The following is a 21,311-nucleotide window of genomic DNA, read 5'->3' as shown; positions in this document are numbered from 1 at the left end:
TTATTGTACATAGAATTATACATAAATATATATTGGAGCTATGAATAATTACGTATGATTATACTGTCGTCGTCATTGATTTGTAACGGTTGGCAATGATTAGAGTAAAATAAAAAATTCTCAATTGGGACATCTCTCACTAAAAATTTCAATTAATAATATGTTTGGAAAATAAAAAAAATAAACGAAACTATGAAGAAAATTTACATAAAATAAATAATTGTGAGCTCAGACAAACATAATTATAGAACTTTAACCAAAGAAAAAGTACTATACATAGAGATAATTAAAAATAAAAAATTCCTTTATTGTAAATCACCAGAGAAATAATTTGGATATTTAAAAATATACAAATAAAATATTTCAAATAAATTTGATATTTCAATTAAAAGAAAATCAATGAAATATCAGTCTCCTGATAATTACAGTCTTAAAAATAAACAATATCAAATAACTATAGCTAAATATAAAGAGATTTACTAAAATATTAGATCATATCATTATACAAAATTAAAATTGAAAAGGCCTAAAATTATAAAATAGTCCATCAAAGCAATTTAAATTTTTAAAAAATGGAAATATAAACAGAAGAAACAAAGGAAATTAAAAGTAAAGTTCTCCGAAGAAGATGTCTCGGTGCAGAGTTTATTACCCTTGAATAATTGTTTTTATCTGATCCCCACACTTATTTACATAAAAATGATTTTTTTTTTTTATTAATCCCGTAAACTTAATTTTGAATTATCCAAAAAAAATTAAGTTCCTACTTTTTAGTTTGGTTTTATGTTAAAGCGTGTTTTTTTGAACGATTACTTATTTTTTAATTTTTTAATTTATAAATATTGCATTTTTTTTTTTGTTTTCTTTAATGAGAGATGTCCATATTGAGAGATTTCCGAATTTTCTTGTCCATAATTAGAGATGTTCATTTGTAAAGCTTTTCTATATTCAGAGTTGTTCATTTGTGTAAGTATATGTCAAATAACCTTGATGTCTTTTACTCGAATTGTCTGAATTTAGGTTTGTCATTATTTTTTAATTTCCTTTGTTTCTTCTGTTTATATTTCCATTTTTTAAAAATTTAAATTGCTTTGATGGACTATTTTATAATTTTAGGCCTTTTCAATTTTAATTTTGTATAATGATATGATCTAATATTTTAGTAAATCTCTTTATATTTAGCTATAGTTATTTGATATTGTTTATTTTTAAGACTGTAATTATCAGGAGACTGATATTTCATTGATTTTCTTTTAATTGAAATATCAAATTTATTTGAAATATTTTATTTGTATATTTTTAAATATCCAAATTATTTCTCTGGTGATGTACAATAAAGGAATTTTTTATTTTTAATTATCTCTATGTATAGTACTTTTTCTTTGGTTAAAGTTCTATAATTATGTTTGTCTGAGCTCACAATTATTTATTTTATGTAAATTTTCTTCATAGTTTCGTTTATTTTTTTTATTTTCCAAACATATTATTAATTGAAATTTTTAGTGAGAGATGTCCCAATTGAGAATTTTTTATTTTACTCTAATCATTGCCAACCGTTACAAATCAATGACAACGAGTGTATATGGATAAATATGTATGGATAAAATATTATTTTAATGGAGGGAAAAAAAACAAATAGTCGTTCAAAACAAATCACCTTAGCATGTAATTTATAATTAATATACTTAATTTATTAGCTATGGAACTTTTTTGACTATATGGATATATCATGTATAAGATTTAAAACTATTTGAAAAAGTTTGAAAGATAACCTACCATCAAAGTAATTCATTAGGTCAACAGGTAGAGGGTCAATCTAGAGAGCGCGAAGTCTACAGTTCGAATCCTGCTCGACCCGGAATATTTGTTTTATTACAGACCTGGCCTGGTCAGATATGATCAGACCTGTTCATGCCCGGTCATCTTTCATGCCTGATCAGATCTGAAGACTCATGCCTGTTCATGTCTGACCGGGCTTAAATTTTTCTTCCCGGGGAGTATGAAAACTGAAATTCTTACCATTTTTTAATTTTTAATTTCGATTTTCAGAGATTGTGAGACGAACTTTTTGTCCCTATTTGAATATCAGCGAAACGATTTTTGTTTCTATTTAAGTCTATCGTTTTCAATTTAGAATTTTTTTTCATCATACTATACCTCGTACTATAAATGATTAAGTTTCTTCTTTAAAAGTTTATTGAATCAAATCTATAAACAGAAATTTTTATAAAACTCATGTCAAATCACATTTAATAAATACCGTTGTTCAATAGTTTTACAGTAGGTTGCAATTTTTATCGATTACAACGAAACCAATTCAAATAGCGATTTTCAAAAAGTTTTTTGTGTAAAAAAATCAAAATTTATTAGAAAGTGAGTTATCCAAATTAGTAATAAAAAATATCGAGAACTGCATAATATACCTTTTGATCACGTCGACAGTCAAAGTGTGAAATTAATCGTTGATAACTTATCCTAATAGTGAAATGTGTGTGTAATTGTGCATGATTCATGCTTGGTCGTGCTTAAATCATGCATGATTTTTGCTAGAAAAATTACTCATATAAGCGAAAGCGTATACTATGTCAATTATTATAATACAATCTACACACATACTTACACATAAACTGGACTTATTCTCACTTGTGCTCAGCTTGTATAAACACACTTTAACTTCTTACGTCCTTTCATAAGTTATTTGTATCAGATTTTTACGAAAAAAAAAAAAAAAAAAAAAAAAAACAGTTGTATTCAAAACTGACTTCGGTAATTAAGCTTGTTTATAATAGGTTTAATTTGTAACGTAGAATTTTCCTCATGGTAGATGTTCACGGCAGTCCATACTTCACTACGTTACATTTCGTCCATCTCGGCCATCTCTCGATCCTCCAGGAACCCCGACGGGCGCCAGCCGACTTTTCTTTCACCGGTATCGGCAACCGGGATACGAGAAATTTAAATTTTTAAGTCCCTAGAAGACCAAGAGCGACCTCGACGGTAACGGAATACCTCGGTGTCGCTCAGTTATGCTGGTTATGGAGAGAGGGTCGCGATTCAGTCTTTCAGAGGAAGTATTTTCCTTACAAGTGGGACTAAACGGTATCTGGCTCACAAATCGGTGCTTTGAAAACTAAAATCCATTTTTGCACAAGATGTCTTGAGTTATTTATATATAAATCTTGAACCAGTTCTTTTTACATAAACTTGAGCAAGACCCATATGTAGAAAAAGACACTAGCGACTTAGGGATTTTGGTCAAGACGCTGGCACCAAAATCTTGCTCAAGTACATGTTACTTGGGTATATCTATATGTTTCGAACTTTTTAATCTAATAACAGAGACTACATCCTATTAATTTCTTCTGACCATTTTTCCCTCTTCATTTTACCATATATGACTGCAGTCGTCTTACTTTTGACTGTATCTGCATTTATTTATGCTTCAGTTGAGCACAATAACTAAGAAAGAGCGCAGAAAATTCATTCAGTATAGCCGGCTTATTAAATAGACCTCGGAACTATTAAAGTTTTATTAGTATTAGTAAATCATCACAATATTAGAGTTGTATTGTGATATAACTTCAACAGGGGTCACACTGATAGAAAAGTTAGCTTCACTCAAAGAGAAAAAATTTTATAATAATGAAAACAATAAATTTCTTGAGTCGAGAAAAAAAATTCTTGAGCTAAGATAAAATTCTTGGTTTAAAAAAAAACTTTTTGACTCAAGAATTTTTTCTCTTGTCCCAAGAAATTTATTGTTTTTCTTGTAGTAGTCTTGGTTAAAGAATTGTTGTTTTTAGTCAAGCTACCTTTTTTACCAGTGCGTATATTTTTTTTTGCTCGACGGGCAGAAAGCGTCAACTTTCGGCCCGCTGCGCTAAACGAAATTGCCGCTTCCTGCCTTCGTCGAGCAAAAAAATAGTATACACTCCACGGGAAGTAAATAAGAAAGCCTCAGATCACATGTTTGTTGACCTCGGCTTCGCCTCGGCCAACAATTACATGTGATCTGAGACATTTCTTACTTTACTTCCCTAGGTGTGTAATATACTATTATTTTAAGTGAAAAAAATAAAGTGATACAATTAAAAGATTTGATTTAACGAATTTTATCATGTCGAAATGATAATAAAAAATTTCTAAAAGTAGAATCATCCATTTATTCAACTTCATTCAAATAACCTTCCTTTATTGAAATAAAAATTTTCTGATTAACACTATATAACTAATTCTCATTCTCATTTTAATGCAGCATCTACATTGTGCTCTATATCATTATAATGCTTTACTAACGCTTTACTAAATTTTCTAATATAGCGCTTAAGGTACGACCAAAATCAGAATATGCAGACGCACCTCAAGTATTTGATGAAGTACAACCATCAACTTCACGTTCAATGGGAAATTTGATATCAGCAAGAAAAGAAATAACCACTCAGGAGGATTCAGTTGATTGGCATCGTGAGTCGGAAAATTATCTAACTGGTACGACAATGTTGTTTTGTCCTTAGTTAACCATAGTTAACCGTGCAAAAATTATTAAGGTAAAGTACCCAGTACTTGAACACTTATAAAAATGGGACCAGTACTTGAACAGACTTTTCGAATTGTTGTAATACAAAATCCGTATATTTATTATGAGTAATGTGCTCATGTTATAATTATTCAATGACACAGTAATTGATTTCTGTAAGTTTTTTCAATTATAAATCAAAACAAATATATTTTTGTTAACTTAAAAGTTGACATGTCGAGAATAGCCAATAGATGCTATTTTTTTCATTAAAAAGGTACTAAACCGTGAACCGAACAATCAGTAAAAAAAGCGGTATATCATCATTTTAAGTAAAAAAAATAATTGTACCACCCAATGAAATAGTCTTTTCTAAATAATACATATTTTTGCAAAGACATAAACTATAATTTTTATATTAAGTTTTAGCGCCTAACTATACCTCCAAATTTTCAAATAATTTTAACCTTTTACTCTACCGGGCCGTATAATTTTAACAGCAGTCTAACTTCTAATATATTTATAGATTAGAGATCAGCATTGTGATTTGTATTAATTACTACAAATTAAATAAGTTTTATAGCTAAAATGAGTGTACCTAGTTAAAAATTATTGAACGTTTTGAATTGAGTTTTTTCGATTCATAAAAAATGTAATTAAAAAATTAAATACAAATATTTCTCATTTTTAAATGAACATATTAAATATTCATAGTATTATTTTCAATATTAATCAATAATATATTACAATTTTTCTGATATTCCAATAAAACGTTGAAAATTTTTGCTGTGCCTGTTGCCATATATTTTATTAGTTCAACTACTGCTCCCGGAGTGTTCAACGGTTCCGTAACATTTAAACCGCAGACAATTCAACCGCGACAGTTCAACTGCGACATTTCAACCGGTGACAGTTCAACCCAAAGACAGTTAAACCGGCGACAGTTCAACCGTAGGACTGTTCAACCGACGACAATTTTGAATTGTTAAATCGTATCCGCAAACTTATTATTATTTTAAGTAAAATAAATAATGTACAATATAATTCACAAAAAATATCAATATTTATTAATTTAATTACAATGTTATTATAGCTGCAATACTGTGGAGATATTGTAATATTCCATTAGAATCATAATTTGTAACAATGTTTTTCAGCCTATAATCAATATCTATGTAAACCTTTTTTTTTTTTTTTTTGAAGCAATCGGTATACCTGTATTCGATTGGACTAAAAAACCTTGTGTTTATTCGATATTAGACCAACACAGACGCAGGTAATCGTGTTGCGCCTTTTTAACATGGTTTTTGTGTGTGATTATTCGATATTAGACCAACACAGACGCAGGTAATCGCGTTGCGCTTTTTTTACATGGTTTTTGTGTGTGTTTATTCGATATTAGACCTACACAGACGCGGGAAATCGTGTTGCGCCCCTTTAACATGGTTTTTGTGTGTGTTTATTCGATATTAAACAAACACAAACGCTGGTAATTTTGTTGGGGATATTTTTTCGGGGGATGAAAACGCATTACCGACGCATCTTGTTAGTATAATGAGCTTTTTTTTCATGAGTTTTAACGGGTTGAACTGTCGCCGGTTGAAATGTCACGGTTGAACTGTCGCGGTTGAATTGTCTGCGGTTTAATAGTCGCGGCACCGTGTTCAACTACTGCGGCTGGTCAAAATTGATTGTTCAACTACTACTCCTTTCAGAGTCTATCTTGAAAACGTTGTCAAAATATCCTATATATTAAAATTGATGGTTGATTGAAGTTAGCTTAGTATCGAAATAATTCGAAAACATGGACCCTGATTCCTTATTGGTTCAGGATTAGAGCACGCGCGTATGCACGCAATTTGAATTCCTAGTCAATATTCAATTATTTGCGTTACTTTGCGCTTCAATCAATTCAAAATTATTGATATTTCCATGAAAATCACTTATTTGAACTAATAATTACATCTTTATATATTAAAAAGAGTCAAATACGTTTTACTTTGAAACCTGTTCAACTACTGGGTACTTCACCTGAGTAAGTGAAAAGTTGAAAAACTAATTGTTTTCTCACTTTTGATTGATTATTACGTAACTCATTTTTGTGGAATAGCTTTACTCTTTATCCTTAACTGTTATTCGAATATCACTTATTAAAAAATATCTGAAAAATAGTCGACCTTGCATTGTTTTTAAAACTATTTCTAATTTTCGAACTCAAAGATATACGGAAATGTACTTAATCGCATGTTAGAATTAGGATGTAAATAATAATTCCTCCCTTAGATATAAGATTATAGATATTCAACGGAAAACATCGATCACATCCTTGATAGGTGTGTCTATAGTATCAAAGAATCCCTTTTTTTTTTTAAATCAATATTATTTGAGCTAATATAATATTTACCAACGATAAAGTATGAAAATATTACAAGAGTACAATAATTTATTTTTTTTGCGTATGAGAAATAGAAATAACGTTTATATTTAAAACAAGAAAATAAATAATTGTAAAAAAGAAGTTCGTATTCACAAAAACGTTGAAAAAGGTTTCTTAGATAGTTCAGATGTTAATCTCTTGATGCGATTAAATTATCCTCAAGACATGAAAAAATCAAATCTAGGTTTCTAAAGGTTTCATTGAGTCTCTAACGGATTTGGAATAAATTCTTGTATCCAAATGTCATGAAAACAAACTTAAATATACCAAAAAGAGTTACAATATCTTTTTTCTCGATATTTTTTAACGTGACGAAAAATTGAAAATGCTTTGGCAAAATCAATTATTAAAAATATTAATTTCCCGTGTAGATATGTAGCGAGATCATAGCTTTATCACAGTGCATATCTGTAATAGGGTTTAACTGTTCGTTAATGTTACTAAAATTTTATTCGAAAAATAACTGAATTGAATAATGCTTCTAAATTTGATATAATAGTTAAAAACTATGATAAACAAATTAATTTGAACCTAAAATCGATGGTATAATTAAAACAATTAAGTAATGAATTAAAATACTAAAATTTTAATTGTTCAAAATTAAATAATTAATAATGATTAAATAGCATTTGAAAATATATTTTCAATTTTTATTCAGGAGTAGTACTCTAATTTCATATATTTAGTATAGAAAACTCAATATATAATTTCTCATTTAATAATTTTTGTATCTTGTATTTGTCTAGGACCACGACGTATGAGTGAACGGGATATTCCATCACAATTTCGCCATGAATCTGCTACTTCTCAAATTCATAGCAGCAAATCAGTTCCTGCTCTGCATAGTGAGTATATTTTTGTATACTTTTACCTATATATTTTCGTTTTCAGAAAGTAAAAATTATCAATCGTTGCAATTTCTTTTTTTTTTTTTTTTTTTATGGCATGCTATAAGTTACCGATTCCGTGAAACTCCATTTTACCGTTTTGTTTTGCACCTTCCATAACGCGAAGCGGTTGCGGTAGTAATTTATTTTCAACATGTCAAGGTTAAGCAATTTTGTGATTTTTAAATGCTTTTATCACAACCATATTGCATTTATACAGTAATATAAGCAGACATATATCATGAAAACACTCGAAATAATCTACCTTATATTTTCTGAAAAAAAAAAAAAAAAAAAAAAAAAAAAAAAAAAAAAAAAAAATATTTTAGATTGCTACTTTAAAAGAAAATTTTTTTGAAAAATTCACATGGACGTCCGGATATCTGTATGTAATTTTTCGTATGTAGTCATGATAACTTCCGAAAAAATGGACATATCGAGACCATTTCTTTATTGGCATAAAAATAACATCAACTGGTATCGTATTGTAGAAGGCTGTATAATTCGGAATCATTTAATTATAATTAGGGCCAGGATTTTCGCAGCTATTCAAATGACTGCTCATATGCTTAACCTTAAAATTGAACAACTGAAAAAACGCGAACTTTATAATTAATAAAAAACTAAAATCGATTGGTCTTTGGTATAACTATATGTATGTAAATATTTGCGGTAAATATGCCGGAAAATATTTGAATCTAAAATTAAAACAATTTGCTGAATTGTCCATATAATACAAATACTTAATACATACGCTTATTTTATTTTGAAAGTTAGTAGTACGACTTATTTTCTTTATAAAAATTGAATGAGCGTTATGAGGCGTGCACTTACGAAATTCTCAAACTTTTTTCTTCTTTTGGTGGCTAAATACTCATTGATAGTACTTTTTTATACGACCAGACACACGTAAAATGGAAATCTAATTTTCAAAAGTAGCCATAACATTATCTTCTTAATAGCTCATTTTTGTCTGAGCCCTAAATTGAATATATTAATTATTTAAGTAGACATTATGTTCGGTAATTATATAGAAGTGAAACCGCACATATTTTCATTCATAAAAAATCGAAAAATAAAGATATTCACAAATTTTTTTTCTTCATACCTCGGTCGAAAGTACGTACTTTCGTCCCTAATGGCAGAGATGAAAGTTTAACATTTACTCCCTGCGAGAAGTACACGCGCGCCTTCTGTAACGGCGGGAGGAAAGAATTTCTCATGCGTAACTACACTCGTAACTAGGGACTATTTATTCTGTCGCTATAACAAATTGTTAACCGCTGTCATTTCTGTTGCTACCTCTAACCTTAAAAATAATTATCAATATTGTTTTGTTGTCTATTAATTTAATATTAAAGTATTATTAAAGTCAATTCAATACCTTTACCAGTAAACTATCGTCAGAATACTTATCTACAAATTTAAATTTGAATAATCAAATTATGAATTATCCAAACTGTATACCCGGGAAAAAATGATCAGATCTGATCAGATATGAAAAGGCATGAGTCTTCAGGTCTGATCAGATATGAAAAATGACCGGGTCTGATCAGACCTGGCCAGGCATGTTCATGACTGATCAGACCTGTTCATGTCTGACTCGATCAGGTCCATAAAAAAAAAAAAAAAAAAATTGGTGCCGACGGGGATTCGAACCATGTACGTTGCGCTCTTCAGACTGATACTTCACCTGTTGACCCAATGACTCATCTTATCTCTAATGTACCTTTCAAAATACTTTAAGTAATTTAAATTTTATACATGACTTATCCTTATAGTTAACGGAGTTCTATACTTAATTTATTAATTATTAATAATTAATTATACACAGTAAAAAATTTCGCGTCATTGCGTCAAAAAATTTCGTGATAAAAATTTTTATGTTAAATATTTAACACTTTTTTGTGTTAATTTAACAAAATAAATGTTAAATTTACACATAAAAGTGTTAAATATTTAACACAAAAATTTTTAACACAAAATTTTTTGACGCAATGACGCAAAATTTTTTACTGTTTATATTAGAGTGATTTATTTGGGACGGGTATGTATTTTTTTCGATCCATTAACATATGGTTCTCTGTAAAGTAAAAAAAAAATTTCTTCAAGGTTTATTCCGCAATTATAATTTTATTGTTTTCTTTTAAAATTGAAGTTTTTTTTAATTAAAACGTATAGGAAATGAAAAATTATTTGTGTGTTCTACAATTTAGCAGCTTTTGACACTACTGCAATGGACCAAGGCGGTAGCTTAAAATAATAACAGACACCTTGAAAAGACTTATCGCCTATCGATATCAACTGATATATTTTGGTATTTTCATGCTATCAAACTCAAACTTTTAATAAATAATCTTATTTTTCGCGTATTCAATAGAACACAGTAAAAAATTTTATGTCACTGCGTCAAAATTCATCGTTAAAAATCATCGTTTTGGCATGGAAAATTAAAAAGTTCATGCTTATATAAGCCGAAATTTTAGATGAAAGTTATACATTTAAAATTTATAAGGGGATAGAAACTGATACGTCATACGGAACAAATTAATTTTAAAAATAGAACTGCAGTCTATAGTTCGATAAAATTTTTCTTCCAGACTTAAAATATCATTTAAGAGGGCAAATCATGCATGAACAGTTCTTGTCAGCTGATATATGGAGTTTTAATCCTTATCTATTTTAGGCTAGATCAGACATGATTAAACATGGACAGGTCTGATCAGGTCTGAGCGTATTTAACGCTTTAAACATGAACAGGCATGGACAGGTCTGATCAGGTCTGAGCGTATTTAATGCTTCAGACATGAACAGGCATGAACAGACATGAGCAGGCATGAACAGGCTTGATCAGGTCTGATCAAGTCTGAGCGTATTTAACACTCCAGACATGAACAGGCATGGACAGGTCTGATCAGATCTGATCAGGTCTGAGCGTATTAAATGCTTCAGACATGAACAGGCATGAACAGACATAAGCAGGCATGATCAGGTCTGATCAGGTCTGAGCGTATTTAACACTTCAGACATGAACAGGCATGGACAGGTCTGAGCATATTTAACGGTTCGGACATGAACAGGCACGGACAGGTCTGATCAGACCTAATTTCAGGCCTGATCAGGTCGGATTTCAGGCCTGATCAGATATGAACAGGTCTGATCAGTCCTGATCATTTTTTCCCGGGTATTTAGTGGAGATACAATTTTTAACTGCTCTAATATCAACTTTGAAAACTGTGTTTTTTATGGAAGTATTATTAATAATTGTGATCATTCAAGTGAAAATGAAAACGATAAAAAAAACGCAATAAGAGTTTTTAGCTTATAAGGTAAAAAATTGTAAAAAATCCAGTTATTGACACTGGCCTAGTTATTGATACTTGCAATTTTATTTTGATTTTTAAAAATTTTAAATTTTTATTTTAATTAAAAAAACAAATCAAATCTAATAAATTAATGAATTTAATTTTTGAATTATAAATTTTATAGTAATTGGTTTTTTGAGAACATTTTATTTTTTTAATTAGAATAAAATTGCAAGTGACAAACAACTAGGCCAGTGTCAATAACTGGGTCTTTTACCTTAATATGTTTTGTTTTATAAATTTTATAATAACTAATATAATTTTTTAAACTAATGAAAATAAAAACATCTTTGATAAATGAAATTAATTTATTTTTAAAAAATACACGGAAAAAAGAAAACTCGAAAAATTACAGTATATAATGCAACGTGGTGCTTCGTGATGAAAACTGGAAAAATTACAGTTTCAGATTGTAATTATTACAGATTTTATAAAAATTACATTGTAGAATGTAATATTTACATTGAAAGCTCTGAAAATTACACTCAAAAATTGAATTTAGAAAAATGTTATTTCAAACTGTAATTTTTCTAGTTTTGATTACGACGGGACCGATTTTAAATTTTATACTGTAATTATTTCTGTTATCTTTTTTCCGTGTATGACCAGACTTGACTCTTCGAATGTATTTGATGCCTGCCCCCACGACCAGCAGCACTCGCTTCGCTCGTGCCGCAAATGTCGGGGCAGGCATCAAAAACATACTTATCAACATTTAAAGTTAAAAAAAGTATAATTAATAACGTACTTTCGACCGGCTACGAAGAAAAATCGTATACACTACACGGGCCATAAGTTGAAATCTCGGTCCTGCGCGTCATGATGCTCTCGGCTTCGCCTCGGGCATCATGGGCAAATTCAACTTTCGGCCCTTGTAGTGTAATATACTATTTTAACATGTTATACTCTGCGAAATTTCGACTTTTGATCGAAAATTTAAAGTTCATGTATTTGTTATTCAACATTAAAATATTTCTTTTAAAAAAGAAAATTTGTCCATATGTTAATTTAAAGATTTTTACCATTTTGGGGAAATACATTTCATAATATATTGAATAACATGGGATAGTCATGAATGTCACTCATTCGAAAAAATTTCGAAAAATTGAAAAATTTTTTTTCTTCTTTTGTTAGAGTACTAACGTAAAAAGTTAACACTCATTTGACTGTAGCGTAGCGCATAAACGTATACGGAAAAAAGTAAACTGTAATATTCACTCGGATTCCGGTTAATTTTTATAGTTTCAAACAGTAAAGCGGACATCGGGGTGGCAAAAATATAAATATTACAGAACTTAATGTAGAAAGTATAAAAGCCACAATTTATAATTTAATATCCAAAATAAGTGATTAGTAGCTGTCACTATAGTAAATAACGACTCTTTCATCTTAAAAAATTACAGTTTCAAACAGTAAAAATTGCCATTTCAATATATAGTCGATACTATGAGGAGAAGGGGAACTCAGATGAAAGAGAAGGGGGTCTCACTCTGGGAGAATTTAACATTTGAAACAGTAAAAATTATACTTTTAAAATATACATTTTACCAGTCCAAGCAAGTCAATAATTACAGTTTGATTTTTAGCGTTGCGTTTAAAATTTACCATTTTACTTTGTAAATATTGACGTTGCTTGTATTAGAAATTTACTAACTTTATTTTATACTTTTTACATATCATAAGATCATTTTTTAGGTACGAAATAATAAATATCAAAGTCTGAATTATTAATTATTATACTTTAACATTTTAGGCATTTACATAGCGAATATTACTGTACAAATGGTATTTTCTTCCATGTAAAGAGTAAATTATAACGTTTAAATGGTAAATATTATAAAGTGAATAGTAAAATCATGATTTTACTGTTTGAAATGGTAATTTTTAGCAGTTGATCATTACTTATTATAAATCGACTGTTATTTATTACAGTTTACTTTTTTCCGTGTATCCTTGAAAGATAAATAAAATATACTTTTGTTTTTTATCATGAAATTCTACAGATGTCAAATATAGCCACAGCCTATTTTCATTTTAGCGCCGTACTTGAGCACACTTACATTTTTTGAATTAATAAAAAAATTAAAAAAATTATTTTTTTTTTATTTTGGGTTATTAACAATACTTTTTTTCTACGTGAACTTTTTCTATAAAGGTGTTGACGCAGAAAATAAGCAACTGCAAGCCCAACCATGTCAACACGAAATGTTCAATCCAGGATACAGCAGAACGTCATCTAGTAATAGTACAACACCACCAGTTCAACCGCCGCCTATGCCATCTATGAATGGCGCTTCGTCTCTGAGATCACGTTCAAGTAACAACCTTCACGAACCAACAAAAATGACTCATTTGCCTCTTTCCGGTTTGATGAATCGCCAGCGATCTTCACCGAATTTGAATCCAAGTCAATCATTTGGAAACACTTTGAACAATATTCAGAATAATGAAGCTGAAAGATTTTATCAAAACTTAAGCGTCTATAGACATCAAGATCCAACAGTAAAACAATTAGGTCCTTACCATACATCAGTTGATCGGTAATTAATTTATATACATTTATTTTTATAGATTTCAACTTAAAATTTTGTTAGGATTAGGAGTAATTTTCAGCTACTAATTAAAATAATCTTATGTTTAGAAATTCAATGTACACGCCAAAGCAGTTGAAAGGCTCTCAAAATTCATTAAATAATCCAATTTTGGATGTAAACCAAGGAAAAGATCGGCCGCTTTCAGCATATGTTTCTCCAGACCAAATAAATTACAATGCTTATCAAATTCCTCAAGCAGGATCTCTTTTGAAAACACAATCGTCGAGAGATATAATTCGTCAAGAGGCTAAATTACAAGAAATGAAAGAAGAAGTGCGACGCCGTGAGTTAAGGGCAGGTGCAATATTAAGTAGTCAACATCAAACCAATTCTCTCAATATGCGACCTACTACTTCTCAAACCAATATTGGTATTTATAAGCAAACAAGTTTAGTACCAAATCTCGATTTGAATTCTCCAACTTACAATACAAAACAAATAAGTTCAAATTATGGGTCATCTGATCCTCAACACAACCAATATATTTTATACAACAAACAACTGATTTCGAACCAATATACTTCCATTTCGAAAAAGAATGACGCATCTTGTTCTAACCAACAAATTACTGAATTAGACAAAGAATATGATGCAGATCTCAGTCGACCAATTACAGAATATAATCAACAATTAGGACTTTTTAATAAGCCTCAGTTTTTAAATAATTCATCTAATGTGAATCATCAACGTAATATTAATGAAAATCCATCTAATCAAATGCATTACGAAAATAATATCAATAAAGAATCCTTACCTCTACATTCAATTCTTGAAAAAGAATATAAAGAAAGACATCCTCCTCCTCCACTTAATACTTCAACTCATCCATTTAATATGAAACAAATCGATTCCAGGTAAATAAGTTATAATACAAATTTGGAGGTATAAGAACTAATAGTGTATAGGTGACAATAAAACAAATTTTTGAACAGAAACTAATTTTGAACTAAAGAAATATTTTGGATTTATAAAAATCATATAGAACGAAAAATTACTATTTATTTGTCACTTATATCTTTTATATTTCTTACTCCTTCATTTATTATTATGTTGAATTCTTCATAAATTAACGTACTTTATATTTTTTATAGGTATACTTCTGGTGGACAAGAAGTCCCAAAAGGAAGTTACTATTCAACAACCAATTCAAGTCAACAAAATCGACAGCATCAATACAATGCCACTAATCCATGGCAACGGGAAGAACGAGAAAAAGAACAAGCACGACGACGAGAAGCTGCAAAATTATGGCGAGATCAACAAATTGCTGAATTGAATTCACTTTCGCACAGAACACAACAACAAGAAGAACAACTTCGAGCTCTCCAATTAGAAAGAGACTTTCAAAAAAGAGCTGAAGAAGCTGCAGCTCAACAAGATGAAGATGAAGAAAGTAATGATCTTGATAATCAAAATATACCATGTGTCCAAGGATTGTTAAAAATGGCAGCAACTCCAGAGAAAAATTACCCGTCAATTCAGCCAAATACTTTATCACGAACAAATCTAGCTAATCAATCAATTAGGGGAACGAATTCATCTCAGTCAGCGAGTCATCAATTGAAACTACCTTTTAATTCCTTACCTATCGTAACATCTCAACAAGATCTAATGAAATATGGAAATGTAAGTTTACATGATAGTTCGAATATAAATTTACAACATATTTCAAACATAAACGATTTTAAACAAGTTTCTACATCTTCAACATATAATTCACCACCAGTTTTTGGACAGCTGTCAAATAATATGAAAATGAATACTCAACTTCAGATGCATGAAGAACAAGAAAGAAATCAACGAATGGATGAATACAAAGACGAAGAAATTGATTATGACGGTAATCATCGAAAGAATGAAGAAGATACAAAACACAGTCAACAACAATATCAAAAAAATCAAACAAATCCAAAAAATCAACAACAGTTGTATACAGAAATGTTAAAATTGGATAATTTATATATTAATGATGGAAACGAAGCACCAGTACCACCAGAACGGGGTTCCAGTTATACTGTTATGTCTCAACAAAATGTTTTAAGATCATCTAATGCTGCTACAATTTCATCGTCAATCGGATCTCACCAAGCTTCCATTAAAAGAGTCTCTTTCCATGACTCTAATGCTAATATTGAAAACTTTTCAAAAAATAGCATCATCTCAAATTTATCGTCGCCTTACAGCATGGGCACTATAAAAGAGGATTCTAATGTAAGTTTTAATTTATCATTTCTTAAATATTGTCTTATCAAAAAATTAATAACCATATATTCATATATATACAAAAAATTTTGATAAGATTCGAACAATAAATCTAGAACTTATACAAATACAGACTCTTATCCTACGTACGACAGAAATCAGTAAACAAAATTTTCATTTTCTTATTTACGTAATTTCGATCAAAAATTTTTAATTTTTTTGAACTTTCAAAATTCAATTTTTTAACTTTCCGCTCTGAAAATTTTCAAAAGTAGGAAGTTATAGTTTTCGATCCAATTTTGAGAATACAAGTTTACATCAGATCTCCAAATTTTGAGGTCCTAGGAAGCCGTTGCGACTATTTCCGGCTAGACGTCCGGCCGTGTGTGTGTGAGTGTGTAAAAAAAAATTTTGCTGCACGATATCATTAGAACGAATCAACCGATCGAGATGAACGACACGGCGTTCGAAAGTATTCATTGAGATTTCAAGCTGATTAGATTTTCATGTCAATCGGTCGAGTCGTTTCAAAGATATTCAAAAAATAAAAACCAACAAAAAAATTAGCAAAACAGTTGACCCTAAAGGTCATCCCTGCAACTTCCCGCAAATTTCATATCTAAGTGCTTAAAATTGCACTTATGACGTTTTTGAGCTCTCCGAGCTCAAAAGTCTTGTAGAAGTTGAATAAAACACTATTATTTAAATTTTCAAACTGCAATTACTTTTGAATAAATGAATCGATTTTCACTGCGATGGTGTCTGTATGTATGTATATATGTGTGTATGTGTGTGTATGGATGTATGTAAACCTTTCATAACTTTTGAACGGCTTGATCGATTTGATCGCGGTTGGCGCCATTCGAAAGAACTTGACCAAACTTAGATTTTGAATCCAATTTGGACTGATTCGGACCGGTAGATTTTGAGAAATCTCAAAAAACTACGAAAAAAAATTAGGAAAACGGTTGACCCTGAAGGCCATCCCTGCAACTTCTCGCTACTTACGTAATTAACCGCTCAAAATCGCATATTACGTTTTTGAGCTCTTCGAGCTCAAAAATATAATTTTCGTGTAGTTTTGAGCTCTCCGAGCTCAAAAGTCTGATAGAAGTTTAATAAAACACTATTTTTTGAATTTTCAAACAGCAATAATTTTTGAATGAATGTACCGATTTTTTCGCGGTTGGCGGCATTCCACGCAGTTTTTCAAATTCTATAATATATTTTCAAACACAAATTGATCAGACTGGAAATTTCGGTGTAATTCGAAAAAAACACTTTTTTCGATTTCTTTCGTCAACGATAACTCACGAAGAGATCAACCGATTTTGACCGACTTGGTGGCGATCGACGTGGTTTTTCGATGTTAAAAGCTGATTAGTTTTTGGAATTTATCGGTCAAGCCGTTTGAAAGTTACTAAAAAAAAACTATATTTGAAAAATTTTTTTTTCGCAGTTTTTTAAGATTTCTCAAAATCTTTGGTCCGAATCGGTCCAACTTGTATTCAAAATCTAGGTTTAGTCGAATCCTTTCGAATGGCACCAACCGCGATCAAATCGGTCAAGCCGTTCAAGAGTTATGAAAGGTTTACACACACACACACACACACACACACACACACACACACACACACACACACACACAGACATACAGACACCATCGCGGGAATAGTCAGGGAAGCTTCCTAGGACCTCAAAACATCGAGACCTGATGAAAACTCGATTTTCGAAAAACGGGGTAAAAACAATAACTTCCCAATTTTTGAAAATTGTCAATTTTCTTAGCGGGAAGTTAAAAATAGTATCAAATGTGGTTTTTTTGGAATAACTTTTCAACGGCTCTACCGATCAATTCCAAAAACTAATCAGCTCAAAAAACCACGTCGATCGCCGTCGGTCCGGTCAAAATCCGTTAATTCGTTCGTGAGTTCTCGTTGACGAAAGAAAACCAAAAAGAGTATTTTTTCGGAATTACTCTGAAATTCCTACTTCGATCAAATTAAACTTAAAAATTCTTCATGAGGCTTAAGAAACTGCGTCGAATGCCGTCAACCGCGTAAAAATCGGTTCATTCAAAATTTATTATATTACGGTTTGAAAATTTAAAAAATGCTGTTGTATCAAACTTTTATTAGACTCGAAGAGCTCAAAAGCATACAAAAGCTATTTCTTTGAGCTCGTAGAGCTCAAGATAACACATAAATTATGATTTTGAGCTCGAAGAGCTCAAAAACGTCACAAATGCAATTTCAAGCGTTTAGGTATGGAATTGGCGGGAAGTTGCAGGGATGGCCTTCAGGGTCAACCGTTTTCCTAATTTTTTTTTTCGTTAACGATAACTTACAAACGAATCAACCGATTTTGACCGGCTTGGCAGCGATCGACGTGGTTTTTTGATGTTAAGAGATGAGTAGTTTTTAGAATCGATCGATGAAGCCGTTTAAAAGTTATTCCAAAAAAACCACATTTGATACAATTTTTTTTCGTAGTTTTTTTGAGATTTCTCAAAATCTACCGGTCCAAATTGGATTTAAAATCTAAGTTTGGTCAAGCTCTTTCGAATGGCGCCAACTGCGGTGATTTTATAAAACATGTGTACTTAGGCTAAAAGTGAGTTCTTCTATCTCATTTGTCGATAGAAATTTTTTTTAACTTCCCGCTAAAAATCTCAGATTTTCAAAAATCGGGAAGTTATTGTTTTTACCCCGTTTGGCAAAAATCGAGTTTTCATCAGATCTCGACGTTTGAAGGTCACAGGAAGCTTCCCTGACTACCCCCGCGATGTTGTCACTATGTCTGTATGTATGTATGTGTGTGTGTGTGTGTGTGTGTGTGTGTGTGTGTGTGTGTGTGTGTGTGTGTGTGTGTGTGACTATGTGACTCGCTTATAACTTTTGAACGGTTGAACCGATTTCATCGCGGTTGGTGCCATTCGAAAGGGCTACGCTGAACTTAGATTTCCTGAGAATTTGAACCGATTCGGACCGATAGATTTTAAGAAATCTTGAAAAATCTTAAAAAAAATAAGAAAAAAATCATTTTTGAAAGTAGTTTTTTTGGAATATCTTTTAAACGGCTCTATCGATCAACTTCAAAAACTAATCCGCCCTTAAGCTTGAAAAACCACGCCGATCGGCGTCAACCCGATCAAAATCGGTTGATTCGTTCGAGAGATAGCGTGAACGAAAGAAAACCGAAAAAAGTGTTTTTTTCACATAACTTCGTCATTTCTTCTCGGATCACTTTTGATGACATAGCATAATTTATAGAGCTTAAAAAACCGCGTCGATTGCCGCCAAAAACGTAGAAATCGGTTAATTAGTTCAAAAGATATCGTCAATAAAAGATTTGAAAACAAGTGTTTTTTTAAAATCACTGCGACATTTTTAACTTCCCACTAACAAAATCGAAGATTTTCAAAAATCAGAACCAATTGAAACTTAGAAATTATTTATAAGGCTTAAAAAACTACGTAGAATGCCGCCAACCGCGTAAAAATCGGTTCATTCATTCAAAAGTTATTGCGGTATGAACATTCAAAAAATAGTGTTCCATGAAACTTCTATCAGACTTTTGAGCTCAAAGAGCTCAAAAGCATAGAAAAGGTATCTTTTTGAGCTCGGAGAGCTTAAAACAACACACAGATTGTACTTTTGAGCTCGAAGAGCTCAAAAAAGCGGCCAGGTATTAACGGAATTAGCGGGAAGTTGCAGGGATGCCCTTTAGGGTCAACCGTTTTCCTAATTTTTTTTTTTAAGTTTATTCTAATTTCGCGAAACAAATTTTTTTCTTTTTCGGGGCAGGAAGATAAACTTAAAGCTTTTAAAATATTGAAAAACATGTTTCAACGTTATCTTTCACTATTTGAGAGAGGATAAAATTGCAATTTCTAACGAATCAATATTTTTAAGCTCAATAAAATTAATTTTAATAATAATGGAAAATTGAAATTAAAAAAATTTAATTATTAGTGATAATTATAATAATAATTAAAAATTTTACAAATTAAAAATGTTTGAAAAATATTCATTTTAAAGTAATGAAAAATAAAAAAGATTAAATTTTCAAATTTCAAAAAAAATTGAAAATTTTTCGATGTAAATTACATAAATTAAAAAAATTAAAAATTAAAAATCAGAAATTTTTTGCTGATTTTTGCTTATTCACTCTAAGACTAATATATAAAGTAACGAGAGAAATGAAAAAAACAAAGAATGAGCACAGTGAATTTGTTCAAATAAATCAATTAATTATAAAATTATTATTCTGCATTAAGGTTAACCTTATTAAAAATGCGTTGAAAAAGATTTTTAGAATTCATAACTACGTTAATTGTCGTGAACTTCGTTGAAGTCAATTAGCTCATTCAAAAGATTGTGATGTAAGATTTTTAAATATTCATCTTGTTTTCTTACAACTTTAAAATTTAAAACGAAAAAAACGAGAATAGACCCAAAAATGCATTTGAATATTCATAAGTTATACTTATTTTTCGATAACAATATAAAAATATTTCAATTTTGGAAAATTTTCAATCTTATTTGCGGGAAGTTAAAAATACTTAAGGATTTTTTTTTATTTAGCGCCAGTTCATTAAACGTCTTCAATTAATTATGTGACACTAAAGATTGATTTTTCTAAGGTATGCTACTAAACTAATTTTAAGAAATTGTTAATGTTTCCAATTTTGAATAAATTGCGGGTTTTGAAAATGTTTTATATAAAAAAGAATAGAGATAATAAGCTTAAAATGAGTTGAATTCCAAATGATTATGTATACTTGAGATTAATATTAGCACGTCACTAGCTCTAGATTACTAATTTAGGCGTTGTCAACTCTAGATCAACAGAGTAGAAAGCTAGGGCATCGACGGTTCCGAATAAGTGGCTTAAAAGCCTGGCATCGATGATTTCACGTTGAAGATATTGGAAAAAATTGAATGATTAAAACTATAGATATACAGCTTTGTAAAGATTGATTAACTAACCAGCTTGGCTGACTGGTCAATTGGTCTTTGGATAGACGGTATCGATAAAATTGGATGATCAAGACTGACACAGCACTTTCTCATTGTTTCAATGTAGCATTGTTATTGTCGTCAACTACGTAACCTCTTAAGAATATTTACAAGGTAGTATTGACAAATTAAATTACGCATGGGCACAGTTTAATTTTTGCTGTGGCGTGAACCTTATTGCATAGCTTCTTTGAAAGTATTTCGTAGCCATGGTTATTAACTTAGAAAATACCTTTGACATCTAATTCTTTTACATATTTCAAACATATTTGCTTTTGTTTATTATCCT

General features: G+C 30.4%; 1 protein-coding gene across 13 annotated transcripts in view; it reads left to right on the top strand.

The window, feature by feature from the left end:
* LOC123273040 (afadin) overlaps window positions 1-21,311 on the top strand; it is a 101,684-nt gene that overhangs the window by 68,275 nt on the left and 12,098 nt on the right. For 7 of the 13 annotated variants that reach the window (XM_044740189.1, XM_044740194.1, XM_044740190.1 and 4 more), the window contains 5 exons: window positions 4,321-4,488; window positions 7,700-7,798; window positions 13,361-13,745; window positions 13,847-14,653; window positions 14,891-16,010. In XM_044740189.1, the coding sequence (XP_044596124.1) occupies window positions 4,321-4,488; window positions 7,700-7,798; window positions 13,361-13,745; window positions 13,847-14,653; window positions 14,891-16,010 (2,579 nt within the window). Of the gene's footprint in view, window positions 1-4,320; window positions 4,489-7,699; window positions 7,799-13,360; window positions 13,746-13,846; window positions 14,654-14,890; window positions 16,011-20,587; window positions 20,639-20,830; window positions 21,137-21,311 lie in introns of those variants that run through there. The other 6 variants (XR_006511231.1, XR_006511230.1, XM_044740195.1 and 3 more) reach the window with 5 other exon arrangements.

The sequence above is a fragment of the Cotesia glomerata genome, linkage group LG10 (genome assembly GCF_020080835.1).
Source record: "Cotesia glomerata isolate CgM1 linkage group LG10, MPM_Cglom_v2.3, whole genome shotgun sequence".
NCBI lineage: Eukaryota > Metazoa > Arthropoda > Insecta > Hymenoptera > Braconidae > Cotesia > Cotesia glomerata.
The sequence above is the reverse complement of the archived record's forward strand: the minus strand, read 5'-3'. Positions and strand labels throughout refer to the sequence as shown.